Below are 27447 nucleotides of genomic sequence, written 5' to 3' on the forward strand. Positions count from 1 at the left end.
AGGTGGAAGGAACCCCACAGATTGAACACCCTACAAGGACTCTGAACACTCACCTACAGACACCAGCCCAGCACCTGCCCCTTGCTCCATGAGCTCTTAGCAAGCATCCAGGTATTTCTTGGCTTTAATTCCCAGTTCTAGGACTGGGAGAGGTGATTCTGCCCCTCTGCTCTGCCCAGACCTCACCTGCAGCGCTGTGTCCAACAAAAGAAGGACATGGAACTGTTGGAGAGGCTCCAGAGGAGGCCACAAAGGTGATCAGAGGCCTGGGGAGCCTCTGCTATAGGTAGAGGTTGAGAGAATTGGGGCTGCTCAGGCTGGAGATGAGAAGGCTGCAGGGAGCCCTCAGAGCTGCATTTCAGTATCTGCAGGGGAGCTGCAGGCAGGCTGGGGAGGGACTGTTCAGAAGAGGCTGTGGGGACAGGATGAGAGACAATGGCTTGAAACTGGAGCAGGGCAGAGTTAGGTTGGACATCAGGAGAACAGAATAAAGTAGAATAGAGTAGAGTAGAGTAGAGTAGAGTAGAGTAGAATAGAATAGAATAGAATAGAATAGAATAGAATAGAATAGAATAGAATAGAATAGAATAGAATAGACCAGGTTGGAAGAGACCTTCAAGATCATCGAGTCCAACCTATCAACCAATCCAACACCACCTAAACAACTAACCCATGGCACCAAGCACCCCAGCAAGGCTCCTCCTGAGCACCTCCAATGATGGTGACTCCACCACCTCCCCAGGCAGCACATCCCAGTGGCCAATCTCTCTCTCTGTATAGAACTTCTTCCTCACCTCCAGCCTAAACCTCCCCTGGCACAGCCTGAGACTGTGTCCTCTTGTTCTGGTGCTGCTTGCCTGGGAGAAGAGACCAACCCCCACCTGGCTCCAACCTCCCTGCAGGGAGTTGCAGAGAGCAAGAAGGTCTCCCCTGAGCCTCCTCTTCTGCAGGCTAAGCAACCCCAGCTCCCTCAGCCTCTCCTCCCAGGGCTGTGCCCCAGACCCCTCCCCAGCTTTCTTGCCCTTCTCTGGACACCTTCCAGCAGCTCAACCTCTTTCCTAACCTGAGGAGCCCAGAACTGGACACAGGACTCCAGGTGTGGCCTCAGCAGTGCTGAGCACAGGGCACAAGGACTTCCCTGCTCCTGCTGGCCACACTCTTCCTGCTGCAGGCCAGGCTGCCCTTGGCCTTCTTGGCCCCCTGGGCACACTGCTGGCTCCTGTTCAGCCTACCATTGACCAGCACCCCCAGGTCCCTCTCTGCCTGGCTGCTCTCAGCCACTCTGCCCCCAGCCTGCAGCACTGCCTGGGGTTGCTGTGGCCAATGTGCAGCCCCTGGCACTTGGATGTGTTCAATCTCCTGCCCTTGGCCTCTGCCCATCTGCCCAGCCTGGCAAGGTCCCTCTGCAGAGCTCTCCTCTCCTCTAACAGCTCAACTCCTGCCCCCAGCTTGCTGTCAGCTGCACATTCACTGCTGATGGACTCAATGCCCTCATCCAGATCCCCAACAAAGATGTTAAAGAGCATGGGGCCCAGCACTGCTCCCTGGGGCACACCACTGGTGAATTTGCAGGTTTTGAAGTTCTGCACTGTGAGGCTGGGCACACACTGGGCACACACTGGGCACACACTGGGCACACACTGGAACCAGGCTGCTGTCAACATTGTGCCTCAGACTGTTGGGAGGATTGGATGTGAAGGAGGACCTTCAGTGCTCACCTTGCAGAGAGCCATCCCCTGCTCCCCAGCACAGCCTGCCTGGGCTTTTGGACTGCTCCTCAGCAGCTGCACCTCTCAACTCCACAAAAGGTCACCTCCCAGTTCCTCAGATGGTTAATATGAAAGCTGAGGGCACCTGGGAGCAAGGGGTCTCCCCTGCAGCTTTATTCTACAAGGGACTCATGAGCTTCCCTCACACCACTGAGGGAAGAAGGAGAGACTCCAGATGAGTGGCATGACCCAGGGAGCTCACCAAGAAGCCCAACATGCTCAGGAAAGGGGCTGCAGGCAGGGAACTGCCCCTGAGGCAGCAGACTGAGCAGGGGGAAGGGCAGCTGATAACCCAGGGAAACCTGAGAGAGGGGTGTGAGAGGGGCCCCACAGAGCAGCTGCTCCTCTCCAGAAGGGTAAGCCCATGGCAAAGCATTTGCCACATGCAGAGAAGGTGACAATGAGCCCAGGGAAGCAGCTCCTCAGCAGGGCCAGCAACACACTGCTGCAAAAGGAAGAGGAGATGCTGAACTGCACAACCCCCAGAACCAGGCAGGGCCTGCAGCCTCAGACAGCCTGAGCTCTGCCTTCCCAGGAACATGAATCCCAGCCACATCCACAGAGACACAGACTCACAGAGCTGCTTGGGTTGGAGAAGCCCTCTGAGGTCACCCAGTCCAACCAGCACCCCAACCCCACCATGGCCACCCAACTGTGGCCCCAAGGGCCATGGGCACAGGCTGCTTGAACAGCTCCAGGGCTGGGGACTCCACCACCTCCCTGGGCAGCCTCTGCCAATCCCTGACCACTCCTGCAGCAAAGAAATCTTTTCTCATCTCCAACCTAACCCTCCCCTGGCACAATTTCAGCCATTTCTTCTCATTTTAGCCCCTGAGACTAGGGAGCAGAGCCCAGCCCCCAGCTCACTGCAGCCTCCTTGCAGGGAGCAGTAGAGAGCAATGAGGTCTCCTCTCAGCCTCCTCTTCCCCACACTGAACACCCCCAGCTCCCTCAGCTGCTCCTCCCCAGCCCTGTTCTCCAGACACTTCCCCAGCTTTGTTGCCCTTCTCTGGCCCTGCTCCTGCCTCTCAATGTCCTTCTCGGAGTGAGGAGCCCAAAACTGAACCCAGGATTTGAGTTGTGGCTTCACCTGTGCCCAGCCCAGGGGCAAGACAAGGACAAACCCCACACAACCTGGCATAAGAAAGGCCAACAGAGCTGCAGCCCTGAACCTGACACTTGCTGCCCACAGCAACCCCAGGCAGTGCTACAGGCTGGGGGCAGAGTGGCTGAGAGCTGCCAGGCAGAAAGGGACCTGGGGGGACTGGTGGACAGCAGATGAACAGGAGCCAGCAGTGTGCCCAGGGGGCCAAGAAGGCCAAGGGCAGCCTGGCCTGCAGCAGGAAGAGTGTGGCCAGCAGGAGCAGGGAAGTCCTTGTGCCCTGTGCTCAGCACTGCTGAGGCCACACCTGGAGTCCTGTGTCCAGCTCTGGGCTCCTCAGGTCAGGAAAGAGGTTGAGCTGCTGGAAGGTGTCCAGAGAAGGGCAAGAAAGCTGGGGAGGGGTCTGGGGCACAGCCCTGGGAGGAGAGGCTGAGGGAGCTGGGGTTGCTTAGCCTGCAGAAGAGGAGGCTCAGGGGAGACCTTCTTGCTCTCTGCAACTGCCTGCAGGGAGGTTGGAGCCAGGTGGGGGTTGGTCTCTTCTGCCAGGCAAGCAGCAGCAGAACAAGAGGACACAGTCTCAAGTTGTGCCAGGGGAGGTTTATGCTGGAGGTGAGGAGAAAGTTCTTCCCAGCAAGAGAGATTGGCCATGGGGATGTGCTGCCCAGGGAGGTGGTGGAGTCCCCATCCCTGGAGGTGTTTAGGAAGAGCCTGGCTGAGGCCCTTGGAGCCATGGTTGAGTTGCTCAGATGGTGCTGGGTAGTAGTTTGGACTGGATGATCTCTGAGGTCTTTTCCAACCTGGTTAATTCTATTCCAGTCTACTTCTACTTCCTCCTGCCATGCTGCTCCAGCTGGTTTTCTCTCCAGAAAGGGAATCAGATCCAACAGGTTGGAAACCCAGGACTATGAAACTATTACAGCTTGTGGTGTGGATCTTCTCCTTCACAGCCTCCTGCTCTTTGCCAGCAGTGATTCAGCCCATGGAGTTCAGCAAGTTTGCCCAAAGTGGAGTGAGCTGCACAGCTTTAGAGGAGGCTTGGGGAAGGTTTCACAGCCATCTGTCAGCAGCTTCTATTTCTGAGAGCCTTTCAGCAGTTGTCTTGTTTCCTGGGTTCCAAGGATGACAAAGGGAAAAGGCTTTGGGGAAACAAATTTCTAAGCATCTTGAGCTGTCCTGGCAGCCAGGACAGAGTCAGCTCCACCACTCCTGCAGCTGTGCAAGGGAGAAGCTGCTGCTCCTCAGCAGACAGATCCCTGTCACAGAGCACAGCCTCCAGCCAGGAATAAAGCTCTGCTATGCTTTCCCCTCCTGGAATGCTGCTTTTGAGCTTACAGAAGCTGCTTCTCTGGTGTAGCTGTGGCCCCCAAAAGCTCTTCAGTGGTTTAGGAGGCAGCCAAGTCCCAGCCAACTCTCCTGGCTCTGAGGGTGCCTTGCTCAGCAAAGCCTGGGAAGGGGCTTGCCCTGAAGGGGACTCGCCCTGAAGCCACAGAAGGTAACACTATTTATCCTAAGGGTAACAGCAGAGAGATCTGGAGCTCAAATCCCATGTTCAGAGAGCAAAGGCAAGTGCACAGGTCCTGCTGCAGGTGCCTCAGGTGTCTCAGCCTTTGTAATGCTCTGACCTTCTATGTCCTGCCCTGCAGTCAGCCTTGGGCCTTTCAGCCAAGCTGCTGAGGCAGCATTTTCTCTTCTTCCTGTGCTGTAACTGCAGCTGCAGCTGCAAAGCCTAACACTGCATGGGAAAGCAGGGTCTGATCCCAGAACCCCAGCACAGAGGGCTTGGGAAGGCCCTCAGGACATCACCCAGTCCAACCCCCCTGCTCCAGCAGGGCACCCACAGCAGCTTGCCCAGAAGCACAATGCCCAGGGGGGGTTGGAAGCTCTCCACACCAGGACACTCCACAACCTCTCTGGGCAGCCTGCTCCAGGCCTCCAGCACCCTCACAACAAACAACTTTCTCCTCCTGCTCAGATGGAACCTCCTGGGTGCCACTTTGTGCCCCTTGGCCTGTCCCTGGGCACCACTGAGCAGAGCCTGGCCCCAGCCTCTCAGCCCTACCCTTTAGCTCTTGCTGAGCATTGCTCAGCTGCCCTCTGGGGCTGCTCTTCTGCAGGCTCTCAGCCCCAGGGCTCTCAGCCTTTGCTGCTCCCAGAGCTGCTCCAGGCCCCTCAGCAGCTTTGCAGCCTCCCCTGGGCTCTCTCCAGCAGTTCCCTGTCCCTCTTGAAGTGTGGAGCCCAGAACTGGACCCAGGACTCCAAGATGAGGTCTCCTTAGGGCAGAATGGAGGGGGAGAAGAACCTCCCTTGACCTGCTGTCTACACTGCTTCATGGGAAGGCCCTGCCCCGAGTGTGCAGCTCAGCCTTCTCTCTGCCCCTCAGCCTTCTCTCTGCCCCTCAGCCTTCTCTCTGCCCCTCAGCTGTACTCTCAGCTTTACACTGACACAGATGCTCAAAGCTGAAGTTTGCCCCAGCCCCTGCCCCAGTCACTGCCTGCCCTGGGCAGCCCTGACAGTGCCAGAGCTGAACTCAGCAGGGATTTCAGGCAGGTTCTGATGAAAACTGAACCATTTTTAATGCAGCTCTGTGGTGAGAGGGACCACAGCCTGCACCACAACCCACAGCTGGGGAGGTGCTCATTGGGGAACCCTGCCCCTGCTCTTCCTCCCTGACTTCCTTGTCTCTTCCCCCACTCTGTCTTTCCTTCTCAGCCCTCTCACAGAATCACAGAACTGTTTTGTTGGCAAAGCCCTCCAGGATCACCCAGGCCAACCCAACCCCACCACGGCCTCTAAACCATGGCCCCACATCCCATGGCCACAGGTTTCTGGAACCCCTCCAGGGCTGGGGACTCCACCACCTCCCTGGGCAGCCTCTGCCAGTCCCTGACCACTCCTGCAGCAAAAGAATTTTTCCTCATCTCCAACCTCAACCTCTCCTGCCACAATTTCAGGCCATTTCCTCTCCTGATACCAGGCAGGAGAGACCCTCAGGAGTTTCACCTTTGCAGTTGCCACACTCCATCAGCTAGCATCCACAGATTGCATCAGGTTGGAAGGCACCCTCCAAGGTCACCTTGTCCAACCCTTGTCAGCAGGGTCACCTCCAACTACAGCAGGCTGCCCAGGGCCACATCAAGGCTGATCTTCAATGTCCCCCAAGGGACTTTCTGCAGGTCAGCTCTGTCTGAGCAGCACTTGTGCAGCACTCTCACACTCACCCACAGAGCTCCCCCAGGTTTCTGGCTGACCTGCTCTCCCTGAGTGGAGAGCAAGGTTTCAAGCAGCATCCTTACAGGCCCTGCAGCTCAGAGCCCAGCCCCCAGCATCCAGACCTCAGTGCCAACACTGCCAGAGCAGCGTGAGCCAAATCAAAATGGAATGGAATGGCATGGAATGGCATGGCATGGAATGGCATGGAATGGAATGGCATGGAATAGAATAGAATAGAATAGAATAGAATAGAATAGAATAGAATAGAATAGAATAGAATTAACCAGGTTGGAAAAGACTTTTGAGCTCATCCAGTCCAACCTCTCCCCCAGCACCATCTGATCAACTCAACCATGGCACCAAGGGCCTCATCCAGGCTCTTCCTCAACACCTCCAGGGATGGGGACTCCACCACCTCCCTGGGCAGCACATCCCAGTGGCCAGTCTCTCTTGCTGGAAAGAATTTATTCCTCACTTCCAGCCTGAACCTCCCCTGGCACAGCTTGAGACTGTGTCCTCTTGTTCTGCTGCTGCTTGCCTGGCAGAAGAGCCCAACCCCCACCTGGCTCCAACCTCCCTGCAGGGAGTTGCAGAGAGCAAGAAGGTCTCCCCTGAGCCTCCTCTTCTGCAGGCTAAGCAACCCCAGCTCCCTCAGCCTCTCCTCCCAGGGCTGTGCCCCAGACCCCTCCCCAGCTTTCTTGCCCTTCTCTGGACACCTTCCAGCAGCTCAACCTCTTTCCTGACCTGAGGAGCCCAGAGCTGGACTCAGGCACCGAGCAATCTGTGGCTGCCAGGGGTGTGTGAGGCTGACAAGGCAGCACAGGGGTTTGAGGGAGCCTGCCCTGAGCTTTACCTTCTGCAGGAAGAGGACAATCCTGACCAGCATCCTGGCGTGCAGCTCCTCCAGGGTGAAGAGCGTCCGCGGCGTGCGGATGAAGATCTTGCTCTTGCCGTAGGCCACGTCGTGCTGGAAGCCGTGGGCCTCCAGCAGCTTCCGCACCGCCTCCTGGTCCGAGGGCAGGTCGTGGTTGGGCCAAGTGAACTCCGAGAGCATCTTGTACCTGCAAGGGGCAGTTGCAGCCTCAACCTCCGGGCCCCCAGGAGCCACACAGCCCAGCAGGCCCTGCCTGCATCCGCTGAGACATCATTGTGACTGATGGCACTGATGCCAACAGACAGCCATGGTGGTGGTGGTGTCAATGGACGCTGATGGCACTGAGGTCAAGAGATATTGATGTCATTGAGGTCAACAGATATTGATGATGGTATTGATGTCAATAGATATTGATGTCATTGATGTCAATAGATATTGATGTCATTGAGGTCAATAGATATTGATGTCATTGAGGTCAATAGATATTGATGATGGTATTGATGTCAATAGATATTGATGTCATTGAGGTCAACAGATATTGATGATGGTATTGATGTCAATAGATATTGATGTCATTGAGGTCAGTAGATATTGATGTCATTGATGTCAATAGATATTGATGTCATTGAGGTCAATAGATATTGATGATGGTATTGATGTCAATAGATATTGATGTCATTGAGGTCAACAGATATTGATGATGGTATTGATGTCAATAGATATTGATGTCATTGATGTCAATAGATATTGATGTCATTGATGTCAATAGATATTGATGTCATTGAGGTCAATAGATATTGATGTTATTGAGGTCAATAGATATTGATGTCATTAATGTCAATACATATTGATGTCATTGATGTCAATAGATGTTGATGTCATTGATGTCAATAGATATTGATGATGGTATTGATGTCAATAGATATTGACGTCATTGAGGTCAATAGATATTGATGATGGTATTGATGTCAATAGATATTGATGTCATTAATGTCAATAGATATTGATGATGGTATTGATGTCAATAGATATTGATGTCACTGAGGTCAATAGATATTGATGTCATTGATGTCAATAGATATTGATGATGGTATTGATGTCAATAGATATTGATGTCATTGATTTCAATAGATATTGATGATGGTATTGATGTCAATAGATATTGATGTCATTAATGTCAATAGATATTGATGTCATTGATGTCAATAGATATTGATGTCATTGATATCAATAGATATTGATGTCATTGATATCAATAGATATCGATGTCATTAATGTCAATAGATATTGATGTCATTGATGTCAATAGATATTGATGTCATTGATGTCAATAGATATTGATGTCATTGATATCAATAGATATCGATGTCATTAATGTCAATAGATATTGATGTCATTGATGTCAATAGACATTGATGATGGTATTGATGTCAATAGATATTGATGTCATTGATGTCAATAGACATTGATGTTATTGATGTCAATAGATATTGATGTCATTGATGTCAATAGATATTGATGTCATTGATATCAATAGATGTCGATGTCATTAATGTCAATAGATATTGATGTCATTGATGTCAATAGACATTGATGATGGTATTGATGTCAATAGATATTGATGTCATTAATGTCAATAGATATTGATGTCATTGATGTCAATAGATATTGATGTCATTGATATCAATAGATATCGATGTCATTAATGTCAATAGATATTGATGTCATTGATGTCAATAGACATTGATGATGGTATTGATGTCAATAGATATTGATGTCATTGATGTCAATAGACATTGATGTCATTGATGTCAATAGATATTGATGATGGTATTGATGTCAATAGATATTGATGTCACTGAGGTCAATAGATATTGATGTCATTGATGTCAATAGCTATTGATGCCATTGATGTCAATAGATATTGATGCCATTGAGGTCAATAGATATTGAGGTCAACAGATATTGATGTCATTGATGAATTTATATACTGATGTTGATATTTATGGTATTGATGTCAACAGATATTGATGTCATTGATGTCAGTAGATATTGATGTCAATAAATACTGATGGTATTGATGTCAATAGATATTGAAGTCAATAGATACTGATGTCAATAGATATTGAGGTTGACATTGATGGTATTGATGTCTCTAATAGATATTGATGTCAATAAATATTGACAGTGTTAAAGTCAATAGATATTGATGTCAATAGATATTGATGTCATTGTCAATAGATATTGATGTTGATACTGATGGTATTGATGTCAATAGATATTGATGTCATTGAGGTCAATAGATATTGATGTAATTGATGTCAGTAGATATTGATGTTATTGAGGTCAATAGATATTGATGTCATTGATGTCAGTAGATATTGATGTTATTGGTGTCAATAGACACTGATGTTATTGAGGTCAATAGATATTGATGTCATTGGTGTCAATAGATATTGATGGTATTGAGGTCCACCTCAACATGAGGAGAAGCTTCCTTGCTGTGAGGGTGCTGAGCCCTGGAGCAGGCTGCGCAGAGAGGTTGTGGAGTCTCCTTCCCTGGAGATGTTCAAGGCCCACCTGGGTGTGCTCCTGTGTGACCTGCCCTGGGTGACTCTGCTCTGGCAGGGAGGGTTGGAACTGGATGATCTCCAGAGGTCCCTTCCAACCCCTAACATTCTGTGACTCCATGGTTCTGTGATGTTGCAAGAACTCAGCTGCCCTTCAGCATCCTTGTAGCCCTCCATGGATCCCTGTCCCTCTCGAGCTGGGGAGCCCAGAAGTGTCCTGACCTTGCAGCTGCTCTTAAGCCACCAAAGCTCATTCAGCTGATGGGGAGAGCTGACACAGAATCACAGAATCAGCCAGGCTGGAAGAGGCCTCCAAGATCCTCAAGCCCAACCTGCCACCCAGCACCATCGTAGCAACTCAACCAAGGCACCAAGGGCCTCATCCAGGCTCTTCCTAAACACCTCCAGGGATGGGGACTCCACCACCTCCCTGGGCAGCACATTCCCATGGCCAATCTCTCTTGCTGGGAAGAACCTCCTCCTCACCTCCAGCCTAAGCCTCCCCCTGCACAGCTTGAGACTGTGTCCTCTTGTTCTGGTGCTGAGAAGAGACCAACCCCCACCTGGCTACAACCTCCCTTCAGGTAGGGAAGGTCAGGCTTCAGCAGCCTGCAGAAACTGTTGTGATCTAAAGCCTAAGAACAGTGATCAGGGACAGAGGAGCCTCAAGATGTCATCTGTGGGAATCAGGACCCTCAAAGTTCAAGAAAGCTGAATACAGGAGAGGCCTTTTAGCTGCAAAAGGGTAGATTTAGATTAGATGTAAGGAAGGAGTTCCTCTCTGGGAGGGTGGTGAGACATTGGCCCAGGTTGCCCAGGGAGGCTGTGGCTGTCCCCTCCCTGGAAGGGTTCAAGGCCAGGGTTGATGAAGCCTTGAGCAACCTGGGCTGGTGGGAGGTGTCCCTGCCCATGGCACAGGGGTTGGATTAGAGGACCTTGAAGGCTCCTTCCCATCCAAGGCATTCTGTGATGCTCTGATTTTCTGAGCTAGAGGAAATAAAAACCCCTAACACCACCCAAACCACCCCTGAGAGGAGCTCACTTCATCAGCACCAACCTGATGCAGCTTGACAAACCTCAGCACTGCCTTCCTGCACCTTTGGCACTGCCATTATTCACCCTCTCAGCACTCCTCTGCAATTTGTTTTTCTTGTCAGGAAGAGCAGCTTTGCTTTGCTGACATTCACTGTGAGAAGCCAACTGCAATCAATTCCTGTGTCAGAACAGATGGGCTTCAAAAGCATGGAGAGATTTTCCCTTCTCCCTCACTTTGGTGGCCACTTCTAACAAGTTGTTCACCAGAGCAGAGGATAACAGAAAGGGAGCTGGGGGAACTGATTGACAGCTGGCTGAACACGAGCCAGCAGTGTGCCCAGGGGGCCAAGAAGGCCAAGGGCAGCCTGGCCTGCAGCAGGAAGAGTGTGGCCAGCAGGAGCAGGGAAGTCCTTGTGCCCTGTGCTCAGCACTGCCGAGGCCACACCTGGAGTCCTGTGTCCAGTTCTGAGCTCCTCAGCTCAAGAAGGACATTGAGAGACTTGAAGGTGTCCAGAGAAGGGCAACAAGGCTGGGGAGGGGTCTGGAGCACAGCCTGGGAGGAGAGGCTGAGGGAGCTGGGGTTGCTTAGCCTGCAGAAGAGGAGGCTCAGGGGAGACCTTCTTGCTCTCTGCAACTCCCTGCAGGGAGGTTGGAGCCAGCTGGGGGTTGGTCTCTTCTGCCAGGCAAGCAGCAGCAGAACAAGAGGACACAGTCTCAAGCTGTGCCAGGGGAAGTTTAGGCTGGAGGTGAGGAGAAAGTTGCTCACTGAGAGAGTTGTTAGCCATTGGAATGTGCTGCCCAGGGAGGTGGTGGAGTCCCCATCCCTGGAGGTGTTCAAGAGGGGCTTGGATGTGGCACTTGGAGCCATGGTTTAGTCAGGAGGTCTGTGGTGCCAGGTTGGGCTTGGTGATCTCTGAGGTCTCTTCCAACCTTGGGGATTCTGTGATGCTGTGATAATTGAGAGCCACAGCTTGTGTGAGCACCAACTGCTGCCTGGAGCTGCTGTTGATTGAATCACAGAGCTGTGGAGTTGTTTTGTTTGGAGAAGCTCTCAGAGGTCACTGAGTCCAACCAGCAACCCAGCCCCACGATGGCCACTGAACCATGGCCACAAGTGCCATGGCCTCAGGTTTCCTGAGCACCTCCAGGGCTGGGGAATCCACCACCTCCCTGAGCAGCCTGTGCCAACCCCTGACCACTCCTGCAGCAAAGAAGTTGTTCCTTATGTCCAACCTCAGCCTCCCCTGGTACAATTTCAGGGCATTTCCTCTCCTTCTACCACCTGACCCTAGGGAGCAGAGCCCAACCCCCACCTCACTGCAGCCTCCTCTCAGGGAGCTGCAGAGAGCAATGAGGTCTCCCTCAGCTTCCTCTTCTCCAGTCTGAACACCCCCAGCTCCCTCAGCTGCTCCTCCCCAGCCCTGCTCTCCAGACCCTTCCCCAGCTCTGCTGCCCTTCCCTGGCCCTGCTCCAGCCTCTCAATGTCCTTCTTGCAGGGAGAGGCCCAAACCTGACCCCAGGATTCAAGGTGCAGCCTTACACAGTGCTGAGTACATGGGGACAATCCCTCCCTGCTCCTGCTGCCCACACCATTGCTCAGTACATGGGGACAATCCCTCCCTGCTCCTGCTGCCCACACCATTGCTGCTCCAGCCCAGGCTGCTGGAGGCCTTCTTGGCCACCTGGGCACTCCCTGGCACACCTTCAGCTGCTGTCACCCAGCACCCCCAGGGCCTTTTCTGCTGGGCACTTCCCAGCCACTCTGCCCCCAGCCCCCAGGTTGTTGTGACCCAAGTGCAGGACCCAGCCCTTGGCCTTGCTGAACCTCATGCAACTGATCCCAGCCCATGGATCCAGCCTGTTTGGACCCCTCTGCAGAGCCTCCAGCAGTTCCACACTCCCACCCAATCTGGTGTCATCTGCAGCCCTGCTGAGGCTGCCTCAGTGCCCTTGCCCAGCTCATTGCCAGAGACATTAGTGAGGAGTGCTCAGCCTTCCCCTCCCAGCCCCACTGCAAGCAGCTGAGTGCAGAGCAGAACCAAGGGGGCTGCAAATCAAGCAGGGATGTGCCTGGGCTGGACACAGCTCTCTGGGAGATTTACCACCCCTGCCAGGCAGCCACGAGGGGAGCAGCTGCTGGCCAAAAGCAGCAGGGAGTTTCTGCACAAGATTTATGGAGACAATCAGGGCTGCACCAAGCCATCTGCACCGTGCCAGTACCCACATGCATGTTCTGAAGAAAGCCAGCAGGCAGCAATCTCCACCACTTCCCTACTGCAAAGCCCCCAGGCCCAGCCCAGCATCCATCTCAATGCCTCAGCACTCAGCATTTTCCAGCCACTGCTCCATGGATGCAGCAATAAAGCTTCTCAGGGGGAGTGGCTGCACTGCAGAGGTCACCCAACAGCCTCAAAGGAGCCTGGAGGGAAACACAGCCCAGGGGGGCTTCACCCCTCAGAGGGGGCTTCTGAATGAGCTGCTGGAGAAGGATAAGGTGGAGGTGTCTGAGCAGGGCACAGCATCAGCCTGAGGTTCCAGCACACACAGCAGCAGCTGGAGAGGGACCTGTGACAAAGGCTTGGAGTGGAAGGGTTCAGAGGCAATGGCTTTGAGCTGGGAGAGAGGAGATTGGGAATGGAGATGAGGAAGACATTCTTGAGAGTGAGGCTGGGGAGACTCTGGCACAGGCTGCCCAAGCAGGCTGTGGCTGCCCTCTCCCTGGAGGTGTTCAGTGCCAGGCTGGATGAGGCCTTGAGCAAGCTGGGCTGGGGGGAGGGGTCCCTGCCCATGGCAGGGGGTTGGAGCTGGATGAGCTTTGAGGTCCCTTCCAACCCAAACCCTTCTGTGGCTCTGGGACTGATAAATAAATCAGGCACATTCCAAACCCTCCTCAGCCTCAGCACAGACCACTTTGCATTCACACTTGGCTGGCAGGAGCACTGCTCCTCTCTCTCTCCCTCACACACACACAGCACAGCAATATTTCACACTGCTTTTCTCTTCCCTGCTCTCAACAGCAAAATGCTCCTGCAGTAATTCATTCCCTGGGAAAATCTCCTACCTGGAGACACTGAAATAGCAGAGAGGAAAAAGAGGCAGACAGAGTGGCAGCAAAACCTCCACATCCTGGCCAGGTCTGGGCTCCTGCTAGGGCCAGGAAAAGATCATGGAATGGTTTTGGTTGGGAAGGGACCCCCAAAGCTCATCCAGTCCAAGCCCTGCAGCCAGCAGGGACAGCCCCAGCCCCAGCAGGCTGCTCACAGCCCCAACCAACCTCCCCTGCACTGCTGCCAGCCATGGGGCAGCTCCCAGCTCTCTGGGCAGCCTGGGCCAGGCTCTTCCCACCCTCAGTGCCAAACCTTTCTCCTTCTCTCCACTCTCAAGCTCCCTCTTGCCCTTTCCAACCATCCCCCCTTGTCCTGTCCCATCAGGCCCTGCTCAAAGATCTGTCCCCAGCTCTCTGCTGGGCCCTTGAAGCACTGCAAGGCCACCAGAAGGTCTCCCTGGAGCCTTCTCTCCTGCAGGCTGCCCAAGGCCAACTCTCTCAGCCTGGCTCCCAGCAGAGGGCTTCCAGCCCTGCCAGCACTGCTGTGGCCTCCTCTGGCCCTGCTCCCCCAGCTCCCTGTCTGTGCTGATGGCTCCAGAGCTGCCCCAGCCCTGCAGGGAGGTCTGAGCAGAGCACAGCAGAGGGCAGAATCCCCTCCCTGCCCCTGCTGCCCACCCTGCTGGGGCTCAGCCCAGGCCAGGCTGGCTCTGGGCTGGCAGTGCTTGGTGCCAGCTTATTTCCAGCTTCTCACTCTCCAGCACCCTCAAGTCCTTCTCCACAGGGCTGCTCTCCAGCCCTTCACCCCCAGCCTGGATTGATCCTGGGGTTTGTCCCAACCCATGTGCAGCATCCTGTGCTTGGCCTCGTGGTACCTGATGCACTTCCCATGGCTGCACTTCTCCAGCCTGCCCAGGTCCCTCTGGCTGGATCCCATGCCTCAGCTGCCTCAGGTGCCACCTGCAAGCTTGCTGAGGGTGCAGCAATAAGATGTCAGAGGACTAAAAACCTGAGCAGAGTAGATGCTGAGTTCTGTTCCTCCTTTATAAGCAGCCCAGGATTATGCTGCTTAAAGACACCCCAAGGCAAACAGGGTGCTGGGAGCAGCAGTGGAACACTGGGGCAGCCCTGCTCCTTTTGCCCTCCCATGGCAAGTGCAGTGCAGTGCAGTGCAGTGCCACAGGCTCAGAGCAAGGGCCTGGATGCCACAGCAAGCCAAACCCCAACCTCACTGCTAATTATAGTGAGGCAGAGCCCAAAATAAATCTGCTCCCTGACACCACAACCCTTCCCCAAGCCTGCCTAGAGCCCCTGACAGCTTTCAAGGGCAGCTGTGCTTTAAAGCCTCCAGCTCCACACCATCTTTCCCCTTCCCCAGCTACACAAACAGGCAGCAGGCATGGGGGAGCCACCAGAGTTCACAGCTCCCAGCACAGCTCTCCTAAGAGCCAAGGTTTCTGTGATCATAGAATCAACCAGGTTGGAAGAGACCTCCAAGACCATCCAGCCCAACCTATCCCCCAGCCCTATCCAATCAACCAGACCATGGCACTGAGTGCCTCATCCAGGCTGTTCTTGAAGATCTCCAGGGACAGCAACTCCACCACCTCCCTGGGCAGCACATTCCAATGGCAAATCACTCTCTCTGGGAAGAACTTCCTAACATCCAGCCTGAACCTCCCCTGGCACAGCTTGAGACTGTGTCCTCTTGTTCTGCTGCTGCTTGCCTGGGAGAAGAGCCCAACCCCCACCTGGCCACAACCTCCCTGCAGGTAGCTGTAGACAGCAATAAGGTCTCCCCTGAGCCTCCACTCCAGGCTAAGCAACCCCAAAGACACACAGTGTCTGCCTCTCACTGCAGCAATTAAACCATGTTCAGAGAGAAAAGAGAAGTTAATTAACTCTGGGGTTAGGGTTGTGCTCTGGGGAAGAACCTCCTGACAGTTTCCTGCTGCAGACAGTAACAGAGCAAATGGATTTCAGCAGCAGAGAGGTTCAGCCACATAAACAGAATCCCAGAATGGGTTTGGGTTGGAAGGGACCTCAAAGCTCAGCCAGTTCCAATCCCCCCCTGCCACAGGCAGGGACACCTCCCCCCAGCACAGCTTGCTCAAGGCCTCATCCAGCCTGGCCTTCAGCACCTCCAGGGAGGGAACACCCACAGCCTCCCTGGGCAGCCTGTGCCAGAGTCTCCCCAGCCTCAGTCTCAACAGTTCCTTCCTCCTCTCCACTCTCAGTCTCTCCTCCCCCAGCTCAAAGCCATTGTTCCTCAGCCTGGCACTCCCAGCCCTTGTCAGAAGTCCTTCCCCAGCTCTCCTGGAGCCCTTCAGGTACTGGAACCTCTCTAAACACATCTGCTGCCACCAAAGGAGAGCAACAAGAGTCTGCCTTAGACTTGTGCTCTCCCATTCCTAACAGCAGCTACCCAACCAAACTCATGCCCACCCACCTGCTCCAGAGTGAGGATCACAAGCCTGGAACACCTCAGACTTCCCACTCCAGGGGTGACAGCCAGACCACACTCTTCATGCTGAGGCCTGAGCTGCCTGCAGCAGGCTGAGCTGCTTCACTCTCCAGAATCACAATGTAGGAGGTTGGAAGGGACCTCCACAGATCACCCAGTCCAACCCCCTGCCAGAGCAGCATCACCCAGGGCAGAGCACACAGGAACACATCCAGGTGGGGCTGGAAAGTCTCCAGGGAAGGAGACTCCACAACCTCTCTGGGCAGCCTGCTCCAGGGCTCTGGGACCCTCACTGGAAAGAAGTTTCTCCTCATGCTGAGATGAAACCTTCTCTGCTCCAGTTTGCCTCCACTGTTCCTTGGCTTATTGCTGTGCACCAAAAGAGCTTGGCCCCCTCCACTTGACCCCCACCCCCCCCATGATATTTTTATACCCCTCCTTCTCCAACCCCCTTCTTCTCCAACCCCCTTCTTCAACCCCCTTCTTCTCCAGCCCCCTTCTTCTTCAGCACCCTTCTTCTTCAGCCCTCTTCTCCAACCCCCTTCTTCTTCAGCACCCTTCTTCTCCAGCACCCTTCTTCTCCAACCCCCTTCTTCTCCAGTACCTTTCTTCTCCAACCCCCTTCTTCTCCAGCCCCCTTCTTCTCCAACCCCCTTCTTCTCCAACCCCCTTCTTCTCCAACCCCCTTCTTCTCCAACTCCCTTCTTCTCCAGTACCTTTCTTCTCCAACCCCCTTCTTCTACAGCCCCCTTCTTCTCCAACCCCCTTCTTCTCCAGCCCCTTCTTCTCCAGTACCTTTCTTCTCCAACCCCCTTCTTCTCCAACTCCCTTCTTCTCCAGTACCTTTCTTCTCCAACCCCCTTCTTCTACAGCCCCCTTCTTCTCCAGCCCCCTTCTTCTCCAACCCCCTTCTTCTCCAACCCCCTTCTTCTCCAACCCCCTTCTTCTCCAACTCCCTTCTTCTCCAGTACCTTTCTTCTCCAACCCCCTTCTTCTCCAGCCCCCTTCTTCTCCAGCCCCCTTCTTCTCCAACCCCCTTCTTCTCCAACCCCCTTCTTCTCCAACTCCCTTCTTCTCCAGTACCTTTCTTCTCCAGCCCCCTTCTTCTCCAACCCCCTTCTTCTCCAACCCCCTTCTTCTCCAACCCCCTTCTTCTCCAACTCCCTTCTTCTCCAGTACCTTTCTTCTCCAACCCCCTTCTTCTACAGCCCCCTTCTTCTCCAACCCCCTTCTTCTCCATCCTCCTTCTTCTCCAGTACCCTTCTTTTCCATCCTCCTTCTTCTCCAGTACCCTTCTTTTCCACCCCCCTTTTTCTCCACCCCCTTTCTTCTCCATCTCCCTCCTTCTCCACCCCCTCCTTCTCCACCCCCTCCTTCTCCAGCCCCCTCCTCACCTCTGGAGGAACTTCTGGTAGGTCTGTCTGTAGGCAAAGCCTGCCCTGCGCACCCGGACGTTCTCCAGCAGCCCCAGGTACTCCACCTGGTGGCGGCAGCGCTCCTCATCGAACAGCTGCGGAGACTTCTTGTCGTTGGGCTTGATGCAGCGCACGTAGTAGGGCTCCTGAGGGCACAAACCGAGGCGGCTGTCACTCACCCACCCCCGGGGGCCAGGGCCAGGCTGCCCACAGAGGTGGTGGAGTCTCCTTCCCTGCACACATTCAAAACTCATCCGGATGCATTTCTGTGCAGCCTGCCCCAGGTGATGCTGCTCTGGCAGCGGGGTTGGACCTGATGGCCTCAGGAGGTCCCTTCCAACCTATGATGTTCTGTACTGTGCCCAGCTCTGGGCTCCTCAATTAAAGAAAGATGTTGAGGTGCTGGAAGATGTCCAGAGAAGGGCAAGAAAGCTGGGGAGGGGGCTGGAGCACAGCCCTGGGAGGAGAGGCTGAGGGAGCTGGGGTTGCTTAGCCTGCAGAAGAGGAGGCTCAGGGGAGACCTTCTTGCTCTCTGCAACTCCCTGCAGGGAGGTTGGAGCCAGCTGGGGGTTGGTCTCTTCTCAGCACCAGAACAAGAGGACACAGTCTCAAGCTGTGCAGGGGGAGGCTTAGGCTGGAGGTGAGGAGAAAGTTCTTCCCAGACAGAGAGATTGGCCACTGGGATGTGCTGCCCAGGGAGGTGGTGGAGTCCCCATCCCTGGAGGTGTTTAGGAAGAGCCTGGATGAGGCCCTTGGTGCCTTGGTTTAGTTGATAAGATGGTGCTGGGTGGCAGGTTGGGCTTGAGGATCTTGGAGGCCTCTTCCAGCCTGGCTGATTCTGTGATTCTGTGTCAGCTCTCCCCATCAGCTGAATGAGCTTTGGTGGCTTAAGAGCAGCTGCAAGGTCAGGACACTTCTGGGCTCCCCAGCTCGAGAGGGACAGGGATCTATGGAGGGCTACAAGGATGCTGAAGGGCAGCTGAGTTCTTGCAACATCACAGAACCATGGAGTCACAGAATGTTAGGGGTTGGAAGGGACCTCTGGAGATCATCCAGTTCCAACCCTCCCTGCCAGAGCAGAGTCACCCAGGGCAGGTCACACAGGAGCACACCCAGGTGGGCCTTGAACATCTCCAGGGAAGGAGACTCCACAACCTCTCTGGGCAGCCTGCTCCAGGGCTCAGCACCCTCACAGCAAGGAAGCTTCTCCTCATGTTGAGGTGGACCTCAATACCATCAATATCTATTGACACCAATGACATCAATATCTATTGACATCAATACCATCAATATTTATTGACACCAATGACATCAATATCTATTGACATCAATAACATCAGTGTCTATTGACACCAATGACATCAATATCTACTGACACTAATAACATCAATATCTATTGGCATCAATAACATCAGTATCTATTGACATCAATGGCATCAATACCTGTTGACATTAATGACTTCAATATCTATTGACATCAATGACATCAATATCTATTGACATTAATGACTTCAATATCTATTGACATCAATGTCTTCAATATCTATTGACCTCAATGTCATCAATATCTATTGACATCAATAACATCAATATCTATTGACATCAATACCATCATCAATATCTATTGACATTAATGACTTCAATATCTATTGACCTCAATGTCATCAATATCTAGTGACATCAATGACATCAATATCTATTGACATCAATACCATCATCAATATCTATTGACATCAATGACTTCAATATCTATTGACATCAATAACATCAATATCTATTGACATCAATGACATCAATATCTATTGACATCAATACCATCATCAATATCTATTGACATCAATGACTTCAATATCTATTGACCTCAATAACATCAATATCTATTGACATCAATATCTATTGACATCAATACCATCAATATCTATTGACATCAATGACCTCAATATCTACTGACAGCAATGACATCAATATCTACTGACTTCAATACCATCAATATCTACTGACACCAATACCATCAATATCTATTGACATCCATATCTATTATTCTTATATGCAGGCAGAGCCTACTGCCACTGAGCCTCAGCAGAACCAAGGAGAGAACTCAGAGGAGGATCTCAGCCAGCTCAGAAAGGGGCAGTTTGTGGAGGGCCTTGCTTCAGAGCACAAGGCAAAGATAAACTCAAAGGGGAGCATCTGAAGCACCAACCTACAGCAAGGCTCAGGTTATGATCAAGGGAGGTAAGCACAGCCAGCTGGCAGCCAGGCACCGGTGCTGTGCCCCAGGGATCAGTGCTGGGCCCCAGCCTGTTCAATATCTTCATTGATGATCTGGATGAGGGCATTGAGTCAGTCAGCAGCAAGTTTGCAGCTGACACCCAGCTGGGAGCAGATGTTGGTCAGTTAGAGGGTAGGAGAGCTCTGCAGAGGGACCTTGCCAGGCTGGCCAGATGGGCAGAGGCCAACAGGATGGCATTCAACAAGTGCCAGGGGCTGCACTTTGGCCACAGCAACCCCAGGCCACAAAAACTATAGGCTGGGGACAGAGTGGCTGAGAGCAGCCAGGCAGAGAGGGACCTGGGGGGACTGGTGGACAGCAGATGAACAGGAGTCAGCAGTGTGCCCAGGTGGCCAAGAGGGCCAAGGGCAGCCTGGCCTGCAGCAGGAAGAGTGTGGCCAGCAGGAGCAGGGAGGTCATTCTGCCCCTGTACACTGCACTGCTTAGGCCACACCTGGAGTCCTGTGTCCAGCTCTGGGCTCCTCAGGTTAGCAAAGAGGTTGAGCTGCTGGAAGGTGTCCAGAGAAGGGCAAGAAAGCTGGGGAGGGGTCTGGGGCACAGCCCTGGGAGGAGAGGCTGAGGGAGCTGGGGTTGCTTAGCCTGCAGAAGAGGAGGCTCAGGGGAGACCTTCTTGCTCTCTGCAACTCCCTGCAGGGAGGTTGGAGCCAGCTGGGGGTTGGTCTCTTCTGCCAGGCAAGCAGCAGCAGAACAAGAGGACACAGTCTGAAGCTGTGCCAGGGGAGGTTTAGGCTGGAGGGGAGGAGAAAGTTCTTCCCAGCAAGAGAGATTGGCCACTGGGATGTGCTGCCCAGGGAGGTGGTGGAGTCCCCATCCCTGGAGGTGTTCAGGAGGAGCCTTGCTGGGGTGCTTGGTGCCATGGGTTAGTTGTTCAGGTGGTGTTGGATTGGTTGATAGGTTGGACTGGATGATCTTGAAGGTCTCTTCCAACCTGGTTCATTCTGTTCTATTCTACTCTATTCTAATAAATACCTGCCACCTGGGGCCCTTGCACAGCAGCTGCACCTCAGCTCTCCTGCTTTTGGGGAGCTGCTGGACAGTTGCTGTTCCTGGGCTGGCACAGCCACTGTCACTTGGGGCCACCACTCCTGCACTTGTGGCTGCTCTCATTCTTCCCTGGGCTCACATTGCTGATTCTCCCCTTGCTTCCCTCAGGAGCAGAGCTGCACAGTGCAAGCTGTGGATGCAGTGTAGATGCTGCAGGGCTCTCCTTGGGCAGCCTGGGGTGGGAGCTGAGGAGCACAGCTCCCTGCAGACGGTGTGGCACAAGCAGGGTCAGCTGCTGTGGGCTTCAGGGGGCACAGCAATGTGGTTCCCCAGGGAAAGGCAGCACCAAACCATGCTTTTCACAGCTCTTTCTCCAAAACCCAGGGTGAAAGCAGCAGTGGTCCCTGGCAGCCCAGAGCCAGCCCTGCGCTGAGCTGCAGCCAGAGCAGGCAGAGCAGCAGCACTGGGAGGGGATTCTGCCCTCTGCTCTGCTCAGCCCCCACCTGCAGCACTGCCTCCAGCTCTGGGGCCCCCAGCACAGGAAGGACCTGGAGCTGCTGGAGAGGCTCCAGAGGAGGACACCAAGAGGATCAGAACCTCCCCTGTGGGGACAGGCTGAGAGAGTTGGGGCCTATTCAGCCTGGAGAAGATAATGCTCTAGGGAGACTTTAAAGCAACCTTCCAATACCTGAAAGGGGACTGCAAGAAAACTGGGGAGGGACTTTTGAGAAGGGCTGGAAGTGCCAGGACAAGAGGGACAGCACAGAGAGCCTCAGCACAGAGGACCTCAGCACAGGGAGAGCCTCAGCACAGACAGAGCCTCAGCACAGAGAGGACCTCGGCACAGACAGAGCCTCAGCTAGGTCTGAAGGCTCAGAAATGTGGTGGTGGAGCAGGCAGAGCTGAGGGGGCAGAGCTGAGGGGGCAGAGCTGAGGGGGCAGAGCTGAGGGGGCAGAGCTGAGGAGGCAGAGCTGAGGGGGCAGAGCTGAGGGGGCAGAGCTAAGGGGGCAAAGCTGAGGGGGCAGAGCTGAGGGGGCAGAGCTGAGGGGGCAAAGCTGAGGGGGCAGAGCTGAGGGGGCAGAGCTGAGGGGGCAGAGTTGAGGAGGCAGAGTTGAGGAGGCAGAGCTGAGGGGGCAGAGTTGAGGGGGCAGAGTTGGGGGGCCAGCTCCCAGTGCTGGTATCCCAAATGCACTGCAGCCCTCCAGGCTTCCCCAGAGAGTCCTTTGGGCAGGGAGCTCTGGCAGGTGGAACCCAAGTGCTTTCCTGGGCAGCCCCAGCAGCCAGCCTCACACAGCTGCTGTGCTTGTGCAGCACATGTCCTGCTGCCCCTGCTGCTCTGCTGAGGGCTGCTCTCTCTGCTGGATTACTGTGGGTGCCTTTCCTGTTCCTTACTGACAGGGGAAGTCCTTTGGCTGCCAGGGCTGTAAATGATGAGGTTCTCCAGGAGCACTCTCTGCACTTGCATCTCTCTTCCTTTTCTTTCCCTCACCCCCACCCCTCCTTCCCTGTAACTCTTTTTGTCTGACTCTCCCTCCTCCCCTGCCTCTCCTCTCCGGATTGACAGCCTTCATCTCCAGGAAGCCATCAGTGGGGCTGGCTGAACAACCCAGCACACATTTCCCTCCTCTGTCCTTATCCCTTCTCTCATCTAATGAGCTCTAAAGCATGGAGGAGGAATCTCTCCAGGAGGAGTTTGGTTAGGCTCCAGCGATTCCAGGCTGGTTGCTTTTCTTTCCAGCACTTACAAACCTAAAAACTGCTCAGACTGATTGAAAGGCAAACACACAAAAAAGGGCAATCACTTGTAATTAAGCAGCTGAACAGCCTTCAGAACCAGGGCCTTTGTGTCTCCATTTCCCTTCTTCCCTTGATGAAATGCAGCTCCCAGGCTTGACAGCCTCGTGGTGCAATAATGGGAGCTGCATAATTATCCCCCTGAAGAGCTGGGGCTGGTGGGATTGTGAGCATGGAATAAGCTGCTTTAGAATTCCCCCCAGCAGCAGTGGCTGCTGAGAGGCTTTAATTACACTGCAACTGCACTGACAGATGAGCTCCTTCCTGCACTTCCCACTGCCTTGCCTTGTGCCCCTGCAGCCTGAGGCAGCCCCAGGCTGCTCCTCTCTGTGCTGCCCTTGAAGCCACAGAGCCTTGGCAGTGAGGTTTGCTCCAGTTTGGAGTGGCAGTGTGCCCAGGGGGCCAAGAAGGCCAAGGGCATCCTGGCCTGCAGCAGGAAGAGTGTGGCCAGCAGGAGCAGGGAAGTCCTTGTGCCCTGTGCTCAGCACTGCTTAGGCCACACCTGGAGTCCTGTGTCCAGTTCTGGGCTCCTCAGCTTAGGAAAGAGGTTGAGCTGCTGGAAGGTGTCCAGAGAAGGGCAACAAAGCTGGGGAGGGGTCTGGAGCACAGCCCTGGGAGGAGAGGCTGAGGGAGCTGGGGTTGCTTAGCCTGCAGAAGAGGAGGCTCAGGGGAGACCTTCTTGCTCTCTGCAACTCCCTGCAGGGAGGTTGGAGCCAGGTGGGGGTTGGTCTCTTCTCCCAGGCAAGCAGCAGCAGAACAAGAGGACACAGTCTCAAGCTGTGCCAGGGGAGGTTTAGGCTGGAGGTGAGGAGGAAGTTCTTCCCAGCAAGAGAGCTTGGCCACTGGGATGTGCTGCCCAGGGAGGTGGTGGAGTCACTGCTGCTCCTCATCACTTGTAGCTGCCCTGACCTCCCTGCTGTGAAGTTCAGAGAGGGCTGCTCCTGCCCCTCCTCAGCCTGACACAGAGGTGGGAGCATTGCTGGGGCACAGCCAGGCTCTGCCCCTGAGGGCAAAACCATCACCCACACAGACTGCAGGCTCTGAGAGCCGGTAGGAGGCTGTTGAGGGAACAAAGACCCTGCAGACATTGCTGCCTTCAGTGCAGGGGCAATTTGCAGGAGCCAGCCAAGGAGGTGACTGTGGCAATCTCTTGGAAGTCTGAGTTTTCCCAGCACATAGTCTGCAGAGACTCACAGGATGGAGAAGCCCTTTCAGATCCTCCACTCCAACCATTCTCTGCCTCTGCCAAGGCTGGGGCTGAGCCATGTCCCTCAGCACCTCATCTCTGTGCCACTGAAACATCTCCAGGGTGTTCATTCCCTCATCCTCTGCTTAAGGAAAGGAGGGCAAATTGGGTGGGTTTGGCTTGTGTTGCATTACTGTGGCAGGAGAAAGGGCTCAGCCTGCTGGTGAGCTCAGTGGAAGACTTGGAGCTTGGCTTTGTGGCACCCTGGAGCCACAGCATGGTAGGGGTTGGAAGGGACCCCTGGAGATCATGGAGTCCAACCCCCTGCAGGGTCACCTAGAGGAGGTCACACAGGAACACTTCCAGAGGTCCTTGGTGTTCCTTCTGGTTTTGAGCCCCCTGCCCCCTGAGGACATGGAGAGAGGAGCAGGCTGAGGAGAGCAGTGCCCTAGCAGGGGCTCAGCTGCTTCCCTGGAGGCAGGGCACTGCCTGCAGCTTTGCCTTGGCCTCCCTGGGAAGAGAAGGAGCCAAAGCAGACTGCAGGAGCCATCCCTGCCACGCTGTGAGGAGAGGAGAAGTCAGCAGGGGAGAAGGAGATGACGTCGGAGCCTGCATTGCCCACAGCCTGCTGTGTGCCCACAGCCTGCCCACCCAGCCCTGGCTGCTGCATGGAGGGTGGGCAGCACAGGGATGCTGCCAGCTCTGCTGGGGGGGGGGCTTGGCTGTGTTTGCCTCACACCCCTCAGTGCCATATGTTCCTGCTCCAGGCACAGTGCTCCAGGAGCAAAGCACAGCTTGATGCTGCTGGTGGCAGGAGAACAGGGCAATGTTCCAGCCCAACTCCTTCCCCCCAGGATCCAGTGGCTTGGATCAGTTTCTAGGATGCAAGGCTCTGCTTTTCCAAGGCCACCCTGCCTTGGGCTGTTTGTGGCTCAGCCTGTTTCCCCTCAGGAGTGGAAGCTCTGTGTGCATGGCCTTAGTGCTGCAGACCTCCAAGGTGGTTGTGCCAGCCAAGGATGATCCTGGTGCTTCCATGTTACTGAGGGCAAATCAGTGATCTGGGGCCTTGGATGTTATCCTGAGGTTAGGTATCCTGTGCCAGCCCAGGATGATCCTGGTGCTTCCATGTTACTGAGGGCAAATCAGTGATCTGGGGCCTTGGATGTTATCCTGAGGTTAGGTATCCTGTGCCAGCCAAGGATGATCCTGGTGCTTCCATGTTACTGAGGGCAAATCAGTGATCTGGGGCCTTGGATGTTATCCTGAGGTTAGGTAAGGGAGTTAAAAATCATAGGAAGCAGGACTGCATCACAGACAAGTGGTAGAAAATGAAGCTAAAGAGGAGCTTGGGAAGCCACCTTCTGTCTGAGGGCAGCTCTGTCTTTTCTGGCCAGGCTCAGTGCTGGGGCTTTGCCTCCACAGCTCATCCACAGCTGTTCTGCTCCCATTCCTCCTTGTCCTGGTGGCCAGTTTGGCTTTTCTGTCATTGCAGCCACTGCTGCTGTGTCCTAAAATCAACACTGGTTGTGCTTCATGCCCCTTCAGTGCCTGCAGGCTGGCATGGGGCTGGGTGTGTGGCTCCTCAGCCCTTTGGGACTAAAACCACATCTCCTCTGAGTCACTTCTCCTGGGCTGGTGATCTTCCTTGTTCCTCCTGGGCTGACTCAGCCCTGTTCACACCCCCACAGTGTGGGGCCGCAGTGCCCCACACTGAACCTTGTGTTCAGCTGGGCAGAAGCCTGCTGGGGTTATGCTCTTACAGTTTTCTTGTTCCTGGGTCCCTTCCTTGTGTTCAGCTGCAGCTCCTCAGGCTGTTTCCAGCACTGGGGCCAAGCCTGGGACCACAGAACTGAGGAGGTTGGAGGAGACCTCTGAGATCATCAGTCCAAAGCACTCACCCAGAGCTCACAATGCTGCCTCTGCTGCTGAGCCACTGCCACTGAACCTCAGCACCACCTCCACAGAGCTGTTAAACACCTCCAGGGCTGGGGACTCCACCTCCTCCCTGGGACAGAGCCTGAGAAGCCCTTCTGGGAAGAGATTGTTCCTCATACCCAGCCTGAGCCTCCCTTGGTGCATGTTGAGGCCATTCCCTCTCATCCTGTCACTTGTTGCATGTGAGAAGAGACCAACCCCACCTGGCTCCAACCTCCTTTGAGGTAGATAGGAGAGAATAGAATAGAATAGAATAGAATAGAATAGAATAGAATAGAATAGAATAGAATAGAATAGAATAGAATAGAATAGAATCAACCAGGTTGAAAGAGACCTTTGAGCTCATCAAGTCCAACCTGTCATCCAGCACCATCTGATCAACTCAACCACAGCACCAAGCACCCCACCCAGTCCAGTTGCAGAGGGTGATGAGGTCTGCCCTCAGCCTCCTTTTCTCCAGGCTGAACAGCCCCAGCTCCCTCAGCCTGTGCCCATAGCAGAGGTGCTCCAGCTCCCTGATCATCTTCATGGTCCTCCTGGCCATCCCCATGGCCCTTCCAGTGTGGAGAGCCCTAGAGCTGGACCCAGCAGTGCTGGTGAGGTCTCCCCAGAGCAGAGCAGAGCAGAGCAGAGCAGGGCAGGGCAGAGCAGAGCAGAGCAGAGCAGAGCAGAGCAGAGCAGGGCAGGGCAGAGCAGAGCACAGCAGGGCAGAGCAGAGGGACAGGATCTCCTCTCTCCATCTCTGGCCACACTGCTGTGGATGCAGCCCAGGCTGCCCTTGGCCTTCCTAGCTGTGAGTGCACTCTGGGGCTTTGCTTTTGAGAAAGGGCTTCTGGTTCCTCAGAGCACTTTGAGAGGTGGTTCCTCAGCCACTGGTTTCAATCAAGCCCAGGGGGAAATGGCTGAAACTTCCTCCTGAAGTCCTGGAGTGAGCAGGAAAGGTGACATCTTCTCAGGCTGAGATTTCAGTCAGGCTGCTTCAGTCTCACAGTATCACTGAGGCTGGAAGAGGCCTCAAAGATCATTGAGTCCAACCTGTCTCCACAGACCTCCTGACTAAGCAATGGCTCCAAGAGCCACATCCAAGCCCCTCTTGAACACCTCCAGGGATGGGGACTCCACCACCTCCCTGGGCAGCACATCCCAGTGGCCAACAACTCTCTCAATGAAGAACTTTCTCCTCACCTCCAGCCTAAATTTCCCCTGGCACAGCTTGAGACTGTGTCCTCTTGTTCTGCTGCTGCTTGCCTGGCAGAAGAGACCAACCCCCACCTGGCTCCAACCTCCCTGCAGGGAGTTGCAGAGAGCAAGAAGGTCTCCCCTGAGCCTCCTCTTCTGCAGGCTAAGCAACCCCAGCTCCCTCAGCCTCTCCTCCCAGGGCTGTGCTCCAGACCCCTCCCCAGCTTTCTTGCCCTTCTCTGGACACCTTCCAGCAGCTCAACCTCTTTCCTGACCTGAGGAGCCCAGAGCTGGACACAGGACTCCAGGTGTGGCCTCAGCAGTGCTGAGCACAGGGCACAAGGACTTCCCTGCTCCTGCTGGCAACACTCTTCCTGCTGCAGGCCAGGATGCCCTTGGCCTTCCTGGCCACCTGGGCACACTGCTGGCTCCTGTTCAGCTGCAGTCCACCAGCACCCCCAGGTCCCTTTCTGCCTGGCTGCTCTCAGCCACTCTGCCCCCAGCCTGCAGCACTGCCTGGGGTTGCTGTGGCCAATGTGCAGCCCCTGGCAATTGGCTGTGTTCAATCTCCTGCCCTTGGCCTCTGCCCATCT

The 27447-nt window shown here is 54.3% G+C and overlaps 1 protein-coding gene across 1 annotated transcript in view; it reads right to left on the bottom strand.

The window, feature by feature from the left end:
* Positions 1–27447, bottom strand: part of MYO1D (myosin ID) — a 260781-nt gene that overhangs the window by 119163 nt on the left and 114171 nt on the right. Inside the window, exons 15-16 of the mRNA XM_054176932.1 lie at positions 17462–17628; positions 6935–7142 (exon numbers count right to left, since the gene is read on the bottom strand). Of these exons, the coding sequence (XP_054032907.1) occupies positions 6935–7142; positions 17462–17628 (375 nt within the window). The remainder of the gene's footprint in view (positions 1–6934; positions 7143–17461; positions 17629–27447) is intronic.

Source organism: Dryobates pubescens, chromosome 36, assembly GCF_014839835.1.
Source record: "Dryobates pubescens isolate bDryPub1 chromosome 36, bDryPub1.pri, whole genome shotgun sequence".
NCBI lineage: Eukaryota > Metazoa > Chordata > Aves > Piciformes > Picidae > Dryobates > Dryobates pubescens.